Below are 12,940 nucleotides of genomic sequence, written 5' to 3'. Positions count from 1 at the left end.
TTATTAAAAGAACCCACTACCTATTAGTGCTCCACACTCCAGTCTGGTTGGTGGCGGTAGTGCACCAGAAGTTGCACCTAAACACCGTTAGAAGAAGAAGAAGAATGAGAAGTCGGTGCGCGGCAGCGGGAAACGCAAATAAGAGATCTGTCTTCACATGAGTGAAATTATTTACTTTTTTATTCTACGGACTGTAAAATCTGCCCAACATGGTTCAAGAATTTCATGTACTGAGATGTTTTTCCTGTCAAACATTTCAAGTGCAACAGGTAACTTTTTCCTCATGTCCCTTTTAGTTCAGAATTAAACCGTTTTTTTTCTGATTTTCACATGTTGTAGATGCTAAATTACGAACGATTGACATAAACACAGACTTTGACATTGACTTCGCAATGCACTGACTCTTATTAAGATTAAGGTTGTCTGCAAAATGTTAATTATTTTACCAAAATAAGAATGCATGTCATTGTTTTTTTAGTAGTGACCTGAATAAGATATTCACATAAAAGACGTTTACAAGAGGAAATAATAGTTGAATTTATAAAAAATGACCCCGTTCAAAAGTTTACATACATCTGATTCTTAAGACTGTGTTGTTACCTGAATGATCCACAGCGTTTTGTTGTTGTTGTTTAGTGATAGTTGTTCATAAGTTCCTTGTTTGTCCTGAACAGTTAAACTACCCGCTGTTTTTCAGAAAAATCTTTCAGCTCCCACAAATTCAGCATTTTTGTGTATTTGAACCCTTTCCAACAATTACTGTATGATTTTGATTTTTACACTGAGGACAACTGAGGGTATCATATGCAACTACTACAAATGCTCACTGATGCTCCAGAAGGAAAAACAATGCATTAAGAGCTGGGGAGTAAAAACTTTTTGAATTTAAAGATCAGGGTAAATTTAACTTATTTTGTCTTCTGGGAAACATGTAAGTGTCATCTGTAACTTCTGAAGGGCAGTACTAAATGAAAATAATATGTTATTTGGGCTAAATAAGAAAAATGTACACTTCTTCATTCTGTTTAAAGGTTTTCACCCCGTGGCTCTTAATGCATCGTTTTTCCTTCTAGAGCATTAGTGAGCATTTGAACCTTCTGTAATATTTGTAATACTTTTTACTTCGACTGTAAATATTAGGTTTGAATTAACAAAATCAATTAATTTATATTAAGTCATCTTTATTTTGATGAACTAAGATCTTCTGGCCTTTGCTGTTTTAAATAAATATTATTTGTAGTGCTCCATCCATCTAATTATCCCACTAAACTTGTAAAAAATTGATGCGTACCTGCACCTAATATCCAAATGAATATCGATTTTGTAATGAAAAGCTTGTGAATCAGAGATGAATCGATTCTTTTTCTTCTCTAGGTGAAAAAGAGTAAGAAATGGACATGTAAAGTGTGTGGCGAGAAGCAGTCACTGATTAAGGTAAAACTGAATACAAACAAAATTTGTTGTGACACCTGTCTGGTAAATCACAGCTGTATTGTAAGGTTTTCATATTTTTTTTGTTTTGTCTTGTTTTGTTTTTTTTTGCAGGAGTTTGGTCGAGGCACCGCAGCTGACTGCAGACGACACGTTCAGAAGCTGAATGCTCTGCGTGGACAGATGCTGGAGGTGAACAGTGAACAGCTGTTGTCACAGGGGTGAGCAAACCTTCAGGAGCAGCACAGCTGCTATAAAGATTTAAATATACACTAGTCAACATTTGAAGTGGATCAAAATCTTTCATCAGAGTTGTCCTAAAACCAAAACAGTACCCATTCTTGTCTTAATACAACTTTGATGAAAATTTTGTTCCAGTTTCAAATGTTGACTACTGTATTTTTCAGGCTAAACATTCTTCTTACACCTTGAATGTATATATGAGTGTACATAGCTTAATGCAGGGGTGTCCAAACTTCGTCCTGGAGGGCCGGTGTCCTGCAGAGTTTAGCTCTAACCCCAAGAAACTTCCCGGCAGGTGTGCTGAGGCAAGGTGGATCCAGGACCGAGTTTGGGCATCCCTTGCTTAATGGTTATTTTTATTTTTAAGCAACTTGCACAACTTTTTTTTTTTTTTTTCAAGAATATAATAATTTTATATCAGCACAGTTTTATCACCCTGACATTTTTTTTATTTGTCACCCCAAAAATATAAAAATGAATTTTAATATAAAAATTCAAAACAAGCTCATCATAGCTCATCATTCCAGCATGTGTAAATTACATTTTTTACGATGCAGTTTGAATAAATTAATACGTTGCAAAATGTGAGCATCATGTCATTGACTCTTTGACTAATACAATGTTTTAAAGGGAACCAGATGAAAACTATGGGAGCGAAGATGTTAATGAAAGTCTGGTCCAGAATCATAAATCAGAGGTAAAGCACCAATGTCCAATCAGTAAACCATTTAAGAATCAATATATTTTTATATATTATCAACAGCACTGGCCTTATAAGCATCCTCTGCTTGTAGCAGGAAGTGGCTCATGTCAGCCGCTGGAGTAAATACACTGATCAAACCGCTGAGGGCCCAGATAGACAAGAAGATGAGGAAGAAGACGAGAATGTTTATACAGAAAGATACAGATTCAAAAGCCAAGGAACCAGGTACCACACAACATTTATACTTGTCTTAAAAGCATTTAATCTGTTAATAAGGCAAAATACTGTGCTATTAAAGGTTTTAATTATTACTAAAGAAACCAGAATCTTGGCACAAAACAATCATGTAAAGATTTTCTTGTAACAAACATCTTTATTATTCATGTGAACAAATACCAATGTAACATCATTTTTTCTTAACAGGAAAAGAAAGAAAATCTCCACTTTTAAGTCTTTTGGTGGCCCTTATGATAACTGTGAGGATGAGGAGTCATTGACTGGTTGTCCTGAGTTCAAAAGACAGCCGTATCTGGTAAGCCACATACACGTTAACACATCTGCAACAGTATAAACACTCATGTGTAAGATACGGCAAAATGCCACATTCAAAAAACACTATTGACTTCTTTTATTTGTTGCAGCCACTGCAGCATGACAGGTTCAATTCATCATGGAATAAAGGATTTGCTTCCAAATATTCCTCCTGTGGAAGGCCAGGTGATGTGGAGCCATGCACTCGCATAAATCTTCCATCATCCTATCAGGCTGTTTGTTACCCTACAGCCTGCTCCAATTCCACATACACAGTGGAAAACTCGAGTGCAAATAGTCAGCAGTTTAACTCTTCATATAAGCCACCAACACTTACCAAAGGTCTTACCATGCACACCAAAAGTCCTTCTGTTTCTTCTCGGAAGTCTGGCGAATCTAAGATTGAGAATAAGGACTCCAAATGGGATAAATTCCTCACCGTTGTCCCTAATCAACAGGATGAGGAAGAGTATGACTATGACGCTCATGATTCCTCTAATTACAGTGATAACACAGCAGTGCCTTATTTCACAGAAGCACTTATGAACATTGGTGTGGATTCTGAAAAGTGCAGATATCCACCCAATGAAAAGACAGACAGTGGTGCTGTAAAGAGGCAGAAGTCTGTTGGTGGTTGTGTGGATAGAAATGTTTCCAGTCCAACCAACAATCACAGCTCAAAGACAAATGGTTTTGAAAACGCGGTCTGTAAACAGCCTTCACTGTCCAAGGCGGCATGTTCAAGCCTGTCCATAAACTCTCTATTCTTTACTGATGAAGACTTTGATGATACATTTTGAGCAAAAGTTGCAATTTATTCAAAAATGTAAGTTTTATGATGTTACCATATCCTGTTTAATAGATATAAAAATGCATTGGTAGTTAAACCATTCTCCAGTGTTGCGCACCTAAACAAAAAAAAATCCAAACTTTTTTTTGCATTTTATTGTTGATAGAAAGGACAGGAATTTTAGAAGACCCACAGTAACATTAATCTGATTCCATCTGTTTATTCAAACTAACAATAAAAATATCCCCAGGTTTCTGCTTTGTCAACAGGCTCTTCTTATTGGTTATGTAAATGCAAATAGAAAAACCACACAAATGTAGACCTCTACTTATATATGTAATAAGAATATATGATGATAATCATCTTTATGAAGTGTAATGTTAACAAATATATCTATTTTGCATAAAAGCCCAATAAAAAACTAAACTATGTTATAGTCACCTGAGTGATTGATATTGATAATTACGTGAAGAATTTGTAATTGAAAATATATGGAAAGACTGTGTTAATAGAAAATAGGCCAGAAGTTTCAAACATCATTAGGTATGGCCCTGGTCTTCTTTATTCCTGTGCTCGTTCTACTTCTGCGAGCCAGGTTTGGAGTACTGGATTGTATCCAAGGCAGATCCGATGTCAAAATTCTTGGTGTGGAGCAGTCTGGTCAACCATCCACCCTCATCGGTAAAGCCCATGGAGAGCATCTGAGAAAGAGACTCCACAAGCCTGGGGTCTGCATCTAAGGGAGAGGACATTCAAATTAGGTTGCTTGAATTGATGCGAAGCGTACTGGAATTTGCAGACGGACGCTGTACCAATGACGACGCACTATACCTTGAGGAAGATGTGGATAGAGAGCTGCCTCGCGCAGACCAGTGGGACCCTGCGAGGCACTTTTGCTGGAGTCGGTACTCAGCGGGGCTGGAACATCTGTCCCATCCTGCTCCAGCCTGAGGGACTGCAGCTCTCCTGTAGAGGGGTCCACTTCTTTAGAGCTGAGATGAGTCCATTCCTCATCACTACCTTGGTCTTTTAGCCCCTAGGATAGAACGAATGAGCATTAACAGAATGTAGACTTCTGAACTTTGGCTTTGAAAACTCAATTCTGTATAGTATCGGACATTTCAGAACTGCTCGGATGTTGATTTACCTTTGTTCCCTCACTGATGCTCTCTTCAGTAACCTGACTTCCTGGACCAGACCCTCTGGAGAGAAGCCCTATGGAGCCACTCTCACTCTGAGCACTAGGTGACCCACTGGAGGCAGGAGGAGTTGGTGTAACTTTGGTCCGTCTCCCCTCATGCTCAACATCAATGTCCACGTCTATGCCTGCAAAGGAAGAAGCGTTTTTATTTTCAAGGGTTAGGAAGCAGCCAGACCAAAAATGTTTTGAGAGAGGTCAAAAAGTACCAGTAATAAACACAAAACGGGAACTTACCAAGGGGGCTCAACATGGCTGCCACTCCCTCTCCAATGTTCTTCAGGTACTCCATATTAGCCTGAGAAGAGGCAGCTGCACCTGTGGATGATCATACAGTTTCTGTCAGGAAACTAATTATTAATTCTGAGCTTAGATTTCATACATGTCATCCAAAACAGATTTCTTTCCCCAAGTGGTCTATAAATGGTACAATAGCTGCAAACAAAGGTACTACTTAATCTTTTAGGTGTTCACAAACTGACCAGTAACCACAACTTTAAGTCTCACCATTCTCTTTCATGCTTTCAGAAGCATCCTGGTTTTGTTGGACTCCAGATGGACCTGGTTGAGCCTGGTTTTGGGCCTGAGCTTGAGCTTGAGCCTGAGCCTGGGTATTTGCCCACATGCAGTGTCTCATCTTACGCCAAAACTTCCCACGAGGGAACCACTGCACACAAAAGAATTACTTTCATCAGTAAATCATTTGAAAAGCAAAATGCGTTGTATGTGGTAAAATACACACAGATGCAAAAGTAGTAAAACATGTATTCACCTCAAACATGTTGGCCATAGGGTGAAAGATGGGCAGGAGAGCATGCTCCTTGTGGAGGCCTTTGCCCTGGCAGGAGAAGCACAAATCATAATCTGGGCAAACGGTGCACTTGAAACGTGTTCCAGCCACCGGCCCGTCGCACCCATCACAGGTCACCCCTGGGTGCAGCATTGGAGGGTGATGAGGAGGAGGGTGGTGAGGATGAGGGTGAGGACCCATATGAGGTGCTCCTGGGGGACCCATTGGAGGTGGACCCATAGGATTAGGTCCTGGGGGGCTAAAGTTGGGGCCTCCATGAGGTGGGATGAATGAGCACCCAGGAACCCCATGAGGTGAGGAATCATGTTTGTGCTCCTTTCTTTCTGTAAAGGAAAAGAAATATGAGGGTCAAGTATCATCAAATGCCTCTTGCAGGGCTTAAAGTTCTCCGGCACTAGATTTGTAACATAAATCATTTATAAACATTTGCCAACACAGGAATATACATCAACATGTTTCTATGCAATTTATTGTACATCGCAATTTCAAAAGAAGTTTGAGTTTGCATGTGCCCAAATATTAAAATTTAATGGATTTAAACATCAATCATTTAAACGTCACTGAATCATGCTGTAAAGTGAAACATCACCAGGGTGTAAAAAACAAAAACAAAAAAACATCACCAGGCCGTTGGCGCCCTCTACAGGTATTTGTTATAATACATAGCCTAATGTACTTAAGTCAGTTATGTTCATATATATATATATATACATGCATATTAAATTATGTATTTTAAGTGTTGTTCAATAAAACCATGTAATTAGTTTTTAGTTTTGATACTATATTCATTTCCAAGTATTTAATTTACCATTATTTCTTTTAAACAAAATTTCAGAAATTTAAAATTTTAGATTGTGGGTCATCTTATACCCTACAAAAGAACAAAGCTAACCAGCAAAACTTGAAATCAAAAGCATCCTAATTGATACATGTGCACCATATTGTAGTGCGTAACCTTTCTTGGTATTGCTGTTTCAAAAAGCCCACCGCAATTAGTAATCTGAGTCTGTCAAGGGCTAATGGCAATAGCAGATACATTACTAGTTACAGGAAAATAACTTTCAAATAATGTTCTTTTCATGTTTGCCAAATAAACCTGTGTATGTGTCCACTCTGGAAAAAAGTTCAGGCTCAGGATTTTTTTTTTTTTTTTTTTGGTTTAACCCCTTGGAAGAGTCTGTTCACATTCTTTGAATTTATTGCCATCATCATGCACTTTTTTTCCCCACCAAAAGTGATTATTATACATGTAAGTGACTATTACCAGGCCAGATAGCAGGGAATACAGAATGTATAGTATTCTCTAGGCTTAGAATGCCAAGAATGCATTCAAGAACTGATAAAAGAATGTCAAGAATAATTGCAAAAACACTGAACATCTTGATTAGTTCAACTATGGCCCCAGACTGCTACATTATTCAACTTATTTTTTCCCATAAGAGCGGGCAGAGCTATTTGTAAATGTAATGTGTTTGGTTTCCAGTCTCATCAGCTTCCAGCTATTTTTATCTGTACAAAACAGCTAGTTTTGCTGCTTGATATTGCAAAGTGGTGTGTCTTACTATATTGAATGTATTATCTTAATTATGAACACAATGGTTTGTAGTGCAAACAGTTTTATCATTTACTGCACTTCGATATTCTTATCGTTATTTTCCTACTGCGGCCTATGAACCGGAAGTCTAACAGATTGCCAGAAAACAGCTTACTTCTGCATTGAAAAATAAGGTGGATAATCATGGGGTCAATGGATGTTCAAGATTATGAAATAATGTACTAAGTGCCTTAAGAGTTGTAATCTTTGTGTCCTTGTTAGTGTCATCCACTTCTGAAAATATTTATACAGTATTTCGATTACCAATTGTAGTTACAGCCAGGTTACATTTATACTACATAGAATGTACTGATACATCTTGTTTATGGTTTTTGTGTTACACAAAATGTCTTTGTGTATTGTGATTTGGATTTAATTTTCCATAAAGAACTTATTTATTACTCTCTTACAGTCGCCAAACAGTTACATTGTTACATTGCCTAGTCAGACAAAATAAATAATTAAAGAGATATATTAAAGTATTGTATTAACTCAACATCTGGGAAAAAATGACAACCATGTCATTGACCCTTGGTGTAACGAGCTTTTGACTTTTCTGTTGCTGTCTCTGGTAGAGGGCAGCAGTTACTACTTCCTGTAAAAAGGTTTTATTTTGTTTTATTTTAATCAAATATTAATTTGATTTGATTTTTTGTTTTTTGACAAAAATGTCTGTCTAAAAGCCACATGCTAAACTCATGCCCAGTGCCTCATATCTTGAAAGGAATGATGTAAGTGCCAGATATATAAAAAAAAGCAAATAATGAATAATTATGTTATTCTTATTTTTTAATTTGGAGCAAATAACAAAAATCTATGTGATAGATATATTATGTTACATTAATCAAAAACCTTGGTCTTTATAAGAAGTGGTTTGTATCTGTATGTTACTTACGCTTGATGTAGACACGGAAGGTGTCATCCTTCACAAGAGCCAACCCCATCATTAGCTCATCGTCAGAGGAGAATGCAATCATGTCACCATCCTCATCTAGAAACAAAGTTAAGGCAAACAAAGAATGTTATTTCTACAGTTTATTATTGTTGTCCTTTGGCTAATTTTATTGCAAATAGGTTCTGCTGTTGTCCTTCCCTTCCTTCCTCTGTACAAACACTGGATATTACTTTTATCTCACGACGTGGTCATTTGATAGCACTATAGTGCTCACATAACTTTGTAATGAGGTGTATCAATGCTCAAAGTAACAGTCTTGTGAACATTATTATATTTTAAAGAAGTTTATTTTCCTAAATGTGCCCAAGTTGTATGTCTAATGCCACTTCGCGAGATCTCGTTTAAACATCAGGTTGTTAATTTTGTAGTATTAGCAATGAGAAACGACAGTTATTGTGTGCAGGTGCAACAGACAGTTAAAAACATTTTAGAATGGAAAAACTGACTTACCTTTATAGGACATTTGAAAGGGCGCAGTCCTGAGCCCTACAAAAACATCGAGCACTTTTCTCTTCAAATACTCAAAACTTGTTGAGACATCCTGATCCACGGCAAAGCGACGGATCTCCTTGTTGCAGTCGTCCTTACCGATAAGGTAAGCTTTCACTGTCATCGACATTGTAGCGCAAAATAGCGTCTAAGAGCGAACCTCTGGATGTGTTGCGCAGTAGAAATTTGGTTTCTTCAACACGGGACTCAGCGCTGGGTGCGTGAGAATGCGTTTCCTACTTCAGCCCACAGTTCCGTATATAAGCCTGAGCGTCATATGCAAATAGCAGCAGTGCATCAGCCAATAGTTGAGGCGAGCGCAAATTCGCTGTGCGTCTTGGCCGAGGGGGATGTCCACGTCCACCGTCACTGCAGGAACAGAGTTCATGTTGTCTCAGATCATGTGAGTCACATTTGAAAACAGAATGGACGGACTACAGCGATCTGAGCAATGACATGGCAATACATGGAGGGAAATTCCCTCTGAACTCACCCACTGAATTACTGCCAAAGAATACACTATCTTTAAGGCCCATATGACAATATTAAACACGGGAAATTATATTGTGAATGTCACCTAACCTGTTAATTTTGAGACAGGGAATGTCACACAAACTCTCTCACACTTCTGCTATATAACAATATAATTATAACAACCGTAAAAGTATTTTTCTCCCCACATGTATCCATGTATTATTTTGATGGAATGTTTGTTTTGCTACATCTGTGCATTATACAAGCTGTACTAACCCACATAAGTGTGATATTGTGGGTGGGAGGGTTTTGTATTTCTGCTACAGGTGCTAGCTAAATAAAGTGCTGTGTCATCATGAATGAGAGTTAGCAGACACCTATTTAACATGGCTTCCTGAAAAAACACATTTAGTAAACTAGGCCTATATGTGCTGAACAAACTTTAAGTTTAAGAATTTTAGGTATTCATCACGATTTCAAAATCATGTATAAAAACATAGGATGAAGAATATGATATTAATAATAATTCACAAATGTATTCATGTATTAATTAACATTAATTATTTTACAATTCTAAATTTATTTTTATTATTTTTAATTATTTTACTACTACAACTAATAATAATAGTAATAACCAATTATTATATAATATATATATATATATATATATATATATATATATATATAATACTGTAAAATATATAAATATACTGTGTCATCACGAATGAGAGTTAACAGTCACCTTTTAGCTTTTGTCCCTTACACTTACAAAAAATGCTGCGTTAAAACAACCCAGCGCTGGATGAAATCTAGACAAAACCAGTGATTGGGTTGTTTTAACGCAGCGGTTGGGTTAAATGTTTAACCTAACCTTCTGGGTAGTTTTATTCAATTTAACTATTGTTCAATGTTTGGTTAATGTTTTGGAAAATGAAAGTTTATTATTTAATTATTATTTATTCAACTTAGTAAATTATTTATTAAACATATTAAGAAATATTCATTTCCAACCTATTCATTTTAAGCAACAAATGTAATAATTTTTAAGCAATAGTTATGTTAAATCAAACTACCCATAAGGTTAGGTTACACGTTTAATCACTGTGTTTGTCCATATTTCACCCATACATACATATACAAATAATAATATATTTTGCACAGTTAATCACTTGTATAATTAAATATTAATTGATATTTTATTTTAGAATATTATTATTATTTCTTTAAAAAATAAATATGTTTATAAATAAATATATTTGTCTTTGGGCTTTATCTTTGAATATATTAATATTAATCAATATAAGCAAACTTCATTTCAGCCTGCATTTAACTTTGTTTTCCATTTGACATTTCAAGTTTCTAAAGTTTTGGTGTAGACATATGATGTCACTATTTCGTGACCCCTCCCTTACCTACATTTTTCAAAACATTTTCTACACAGTGACTCTTTATTCTAGAAGCCTCCTGAAGAGTCTGAGATCGGAAAGAATGCTGTCACTCTGGAGGCGCGGGGCGTGGCTCTGTCACCTGACTCTGACTCATGCGCGTCATATGATTTCCTTTGTTTACAAGCGACATAACCACATTGAAAAACACTGATAATGAGCTCATATTCCCCAAACAAACAGTTCAGAACTTTTAACAGTTTAATATCCAGACCCTATCATTTAGAGACACTCTTAGATGTTCTCTTATAACTTTCAACTGTAAGCACAAATGCATGTCAGTGACAGTTTAAGTTTAATTGGTGAACTATATGAAATATTAAACACTTTAAACTGTACGGTCTCATAATTGTACATGTAGACAAGCCTTGTGTCAGATTTTTTTTTCTTTTTAATAGATAAGTGTGTTTTAACAGGGTTACAGCAGTTTGACCTACAGTAGGGTTGACTGGGTACAGTTGTTATAGGGATACATTTGAAACACCTTAAATAACTTACGTGCGCAACAAGTCTGATCTGTGATATTTGCTTCGCACATGCGTATTTGCAGCCTCTTCGATCATGGGAAATTTCAATTACATGCTCTTCTCCATTCCGAAAATATTGGCGAAAGTTTTTTTTTTTTTTCTAAGGTAATTTTTTTCACTTCACCACGTCCCTTCCACACTGAATAGCGTCTCGTTCTTACATGACTTTTAAAGTTCACTTACATTTTCGTAAACCTTAATCTGTACTCTCAAAAACTGACATGTTGCATGACTTTGTGTCATCGTAAAATCTAGAAAATGTTCGTGGTGGTCAGCGGTGTACAGCTGATTGTGAGCAAATGAGCTAATTGTGTCAAGTATGACCTAGTTATGAATTTGAACGATTATCAGTATTTTAGTAGACAAGTTAAGGAAGTGTCTTATAAAAAAATCACTTATTTTCAGTCCCTAATTTTGGTGTGGTGACGGAAAAAACAAACAGTGTACCAACTGTACCCCGCTACCCTACATTATCGGCTGTCATATGACACCAATAATCAAACGCTATCTGCTGTTAGGACTCACAATAGTGGCTAGATGGCGCAACTGGCGCCAAAGAAAATAAACCAACATTACATGTTAAATACATGTATTTTGTTTGGAGAGTTTAAAATTTAAACTAGGCTGTTAGGCTAAGTTGCTTAGAGAATTTAAAATAAACATACTCAGTTTAAAGTCAATGTAACTTGTAAATCACAGTAGTTTTAGCTGTGATATGTTAATGGTAAGTTAGGCTACAGTATATATATATATACACACACACACTACTTTAATGTTCTTAATGCTTCACAGACACATCCAAGACCAATACTGCATTTGTAAAAATATGTGCCCTGTAATTCTTCGAAAAGTTGTGCATTTTTTGAGCTTTAGATATTTTATACACTACCACTCAAGTTTTTTACAGTAAGATTTTTAATGTTTTTTAAAGAAGTCTCTTCTGCTGACCAAGTCTGTATTTATTTGATACAAAGTACAGAAAAAACAGTAACATTTCGAAATATTTTAAAATAAATAAAATATTTACTTAATATAAGTTTTAAAATAACTGTTTTCTATTTGAATATATGTCAAATGTAATTTGTTCCTGTGATTTCAAAGCTGGATTTTTTTAGCACCATTACTCCAGTCACATGATCCTTCAGAAATTATTCTAATATTCTGATTTGGTGCTCAAAAACATTTATTATTATTTATTATTATTATTTTTTTGTCTTTTTTTTTTTTTTTTTTTTTTTTTTGATGAATAAAAAGTTCAGAAGAAATTTTCTGAAATAGCAATCTTTGTAACATTATAAATGTAATGTTACCAAAAAAAAAACATTATACTGACTCCAAACTTTTGAATGGTGTAGTGTATAATGTTACAAAAGCTTTTTATTTCAGATACATGCTGATATTTGGATCTTTCTATTCGTCAAAGAATCCTGAAAAAATGTACTCAACTGTTTTAAATATTGACAATAATAATAATAAAAATGTTTCTTGACCTCACCCACTTTGGATAAAAGCATTTACTAAATGATTAATTGTAAATGTAAATATAAATGTAAAAGTAAATATATTCAACTCTCAGAGGGATTGGCATGGTAATGTACATGACACTGTAAATGTATTTGGTCTTGGTGGAATAGATCTGATACACTGCTACTGCTGCAGAGGAAGTACCGAGATGTGCTACTGCCAGTACATCCACAACATGCTGCTGTGAGCATGTAAGAAATACTGCTGCTTCACATATAGCATATA

General features: G+C 35.8%; 2 protein-coding genes across 2 annotated transcripts; one reads left to right on the top strand and one right to left on the bottom strand.

The window, feature by feature from the left end:
- Positions 1-83: 83 nt before the first annotated feature.
- mrnip (MRN complex interacting protein) lies at positions 84-3,708 on the top strand. Its single transcript, XM_051104418.1, has 7 exons — positions 84-269; positions 1,375-1,434; positions 1,546-1,652; positions 2,305-2,371; positions 2,469-2,602; positions 2,801-2,909; positions 3,019-3,708. The coding sequence occupies exons 1-7, from the start codon at positions 210-212 to the stop codon at positions 3,706-3,708; spliced, it is 1,227 nt and encodes a 408-aa protein (XP_050960375.1). The 5' UTR covers positions 84-209.
- Positions 3,709-4,061: 353 nt separating this feature from the next.
- sqstm1 (sequestosome 1) lies at positions 4,062-8,998 on the bottom strand. The gene is made up of 8 exons (XM_051104417.1): positions 8,707-8,998; positions 8,197-8,292; positions 5,669-6,030; positions 5,404-5,563; positions 5,134-5,214; positions 4,846-5,024; positions 4,530-4,734; positions 4,062-4,434 (listed from the first exon to the last, which is right to left on the bottom strand). The coding sequence occupies exons 1-8, from the start codon at positions 8,873-8,875 to the stop codon at positions 4,277-4,279; spliced, it is 1,410 nt and encodes a 469-aa protein (XP_050960374.1). The 5' UTR covers positions 8,876-8,998; the 3' UTR covers positions 4,062-4,276.
- Between the last annotated feature and the right edge of the window lie 3,942 nt (positions 8,999-12,940).

The sequence above is a fragment of the Labeo rohita genome, unplaced genomic scaffold (assembly GCF_022985175.1).
Source record: "Labeo rohita strain BAU-BD-2019 unplaced genomic scaffold, IGBB_LRoh.1.0 scaffold_72, whole genome shotgun sequence".
NCBI lineage: Eukaryota > Metazoa > Chordata > Actinopteri > Cypriniformes > Cyprinidae > Labeo > Labeo rohita.
Note: the sequence above shows the minus strand (reverse complement) of the source record. Positions and strands in the feature narration are given on the sequence as shown.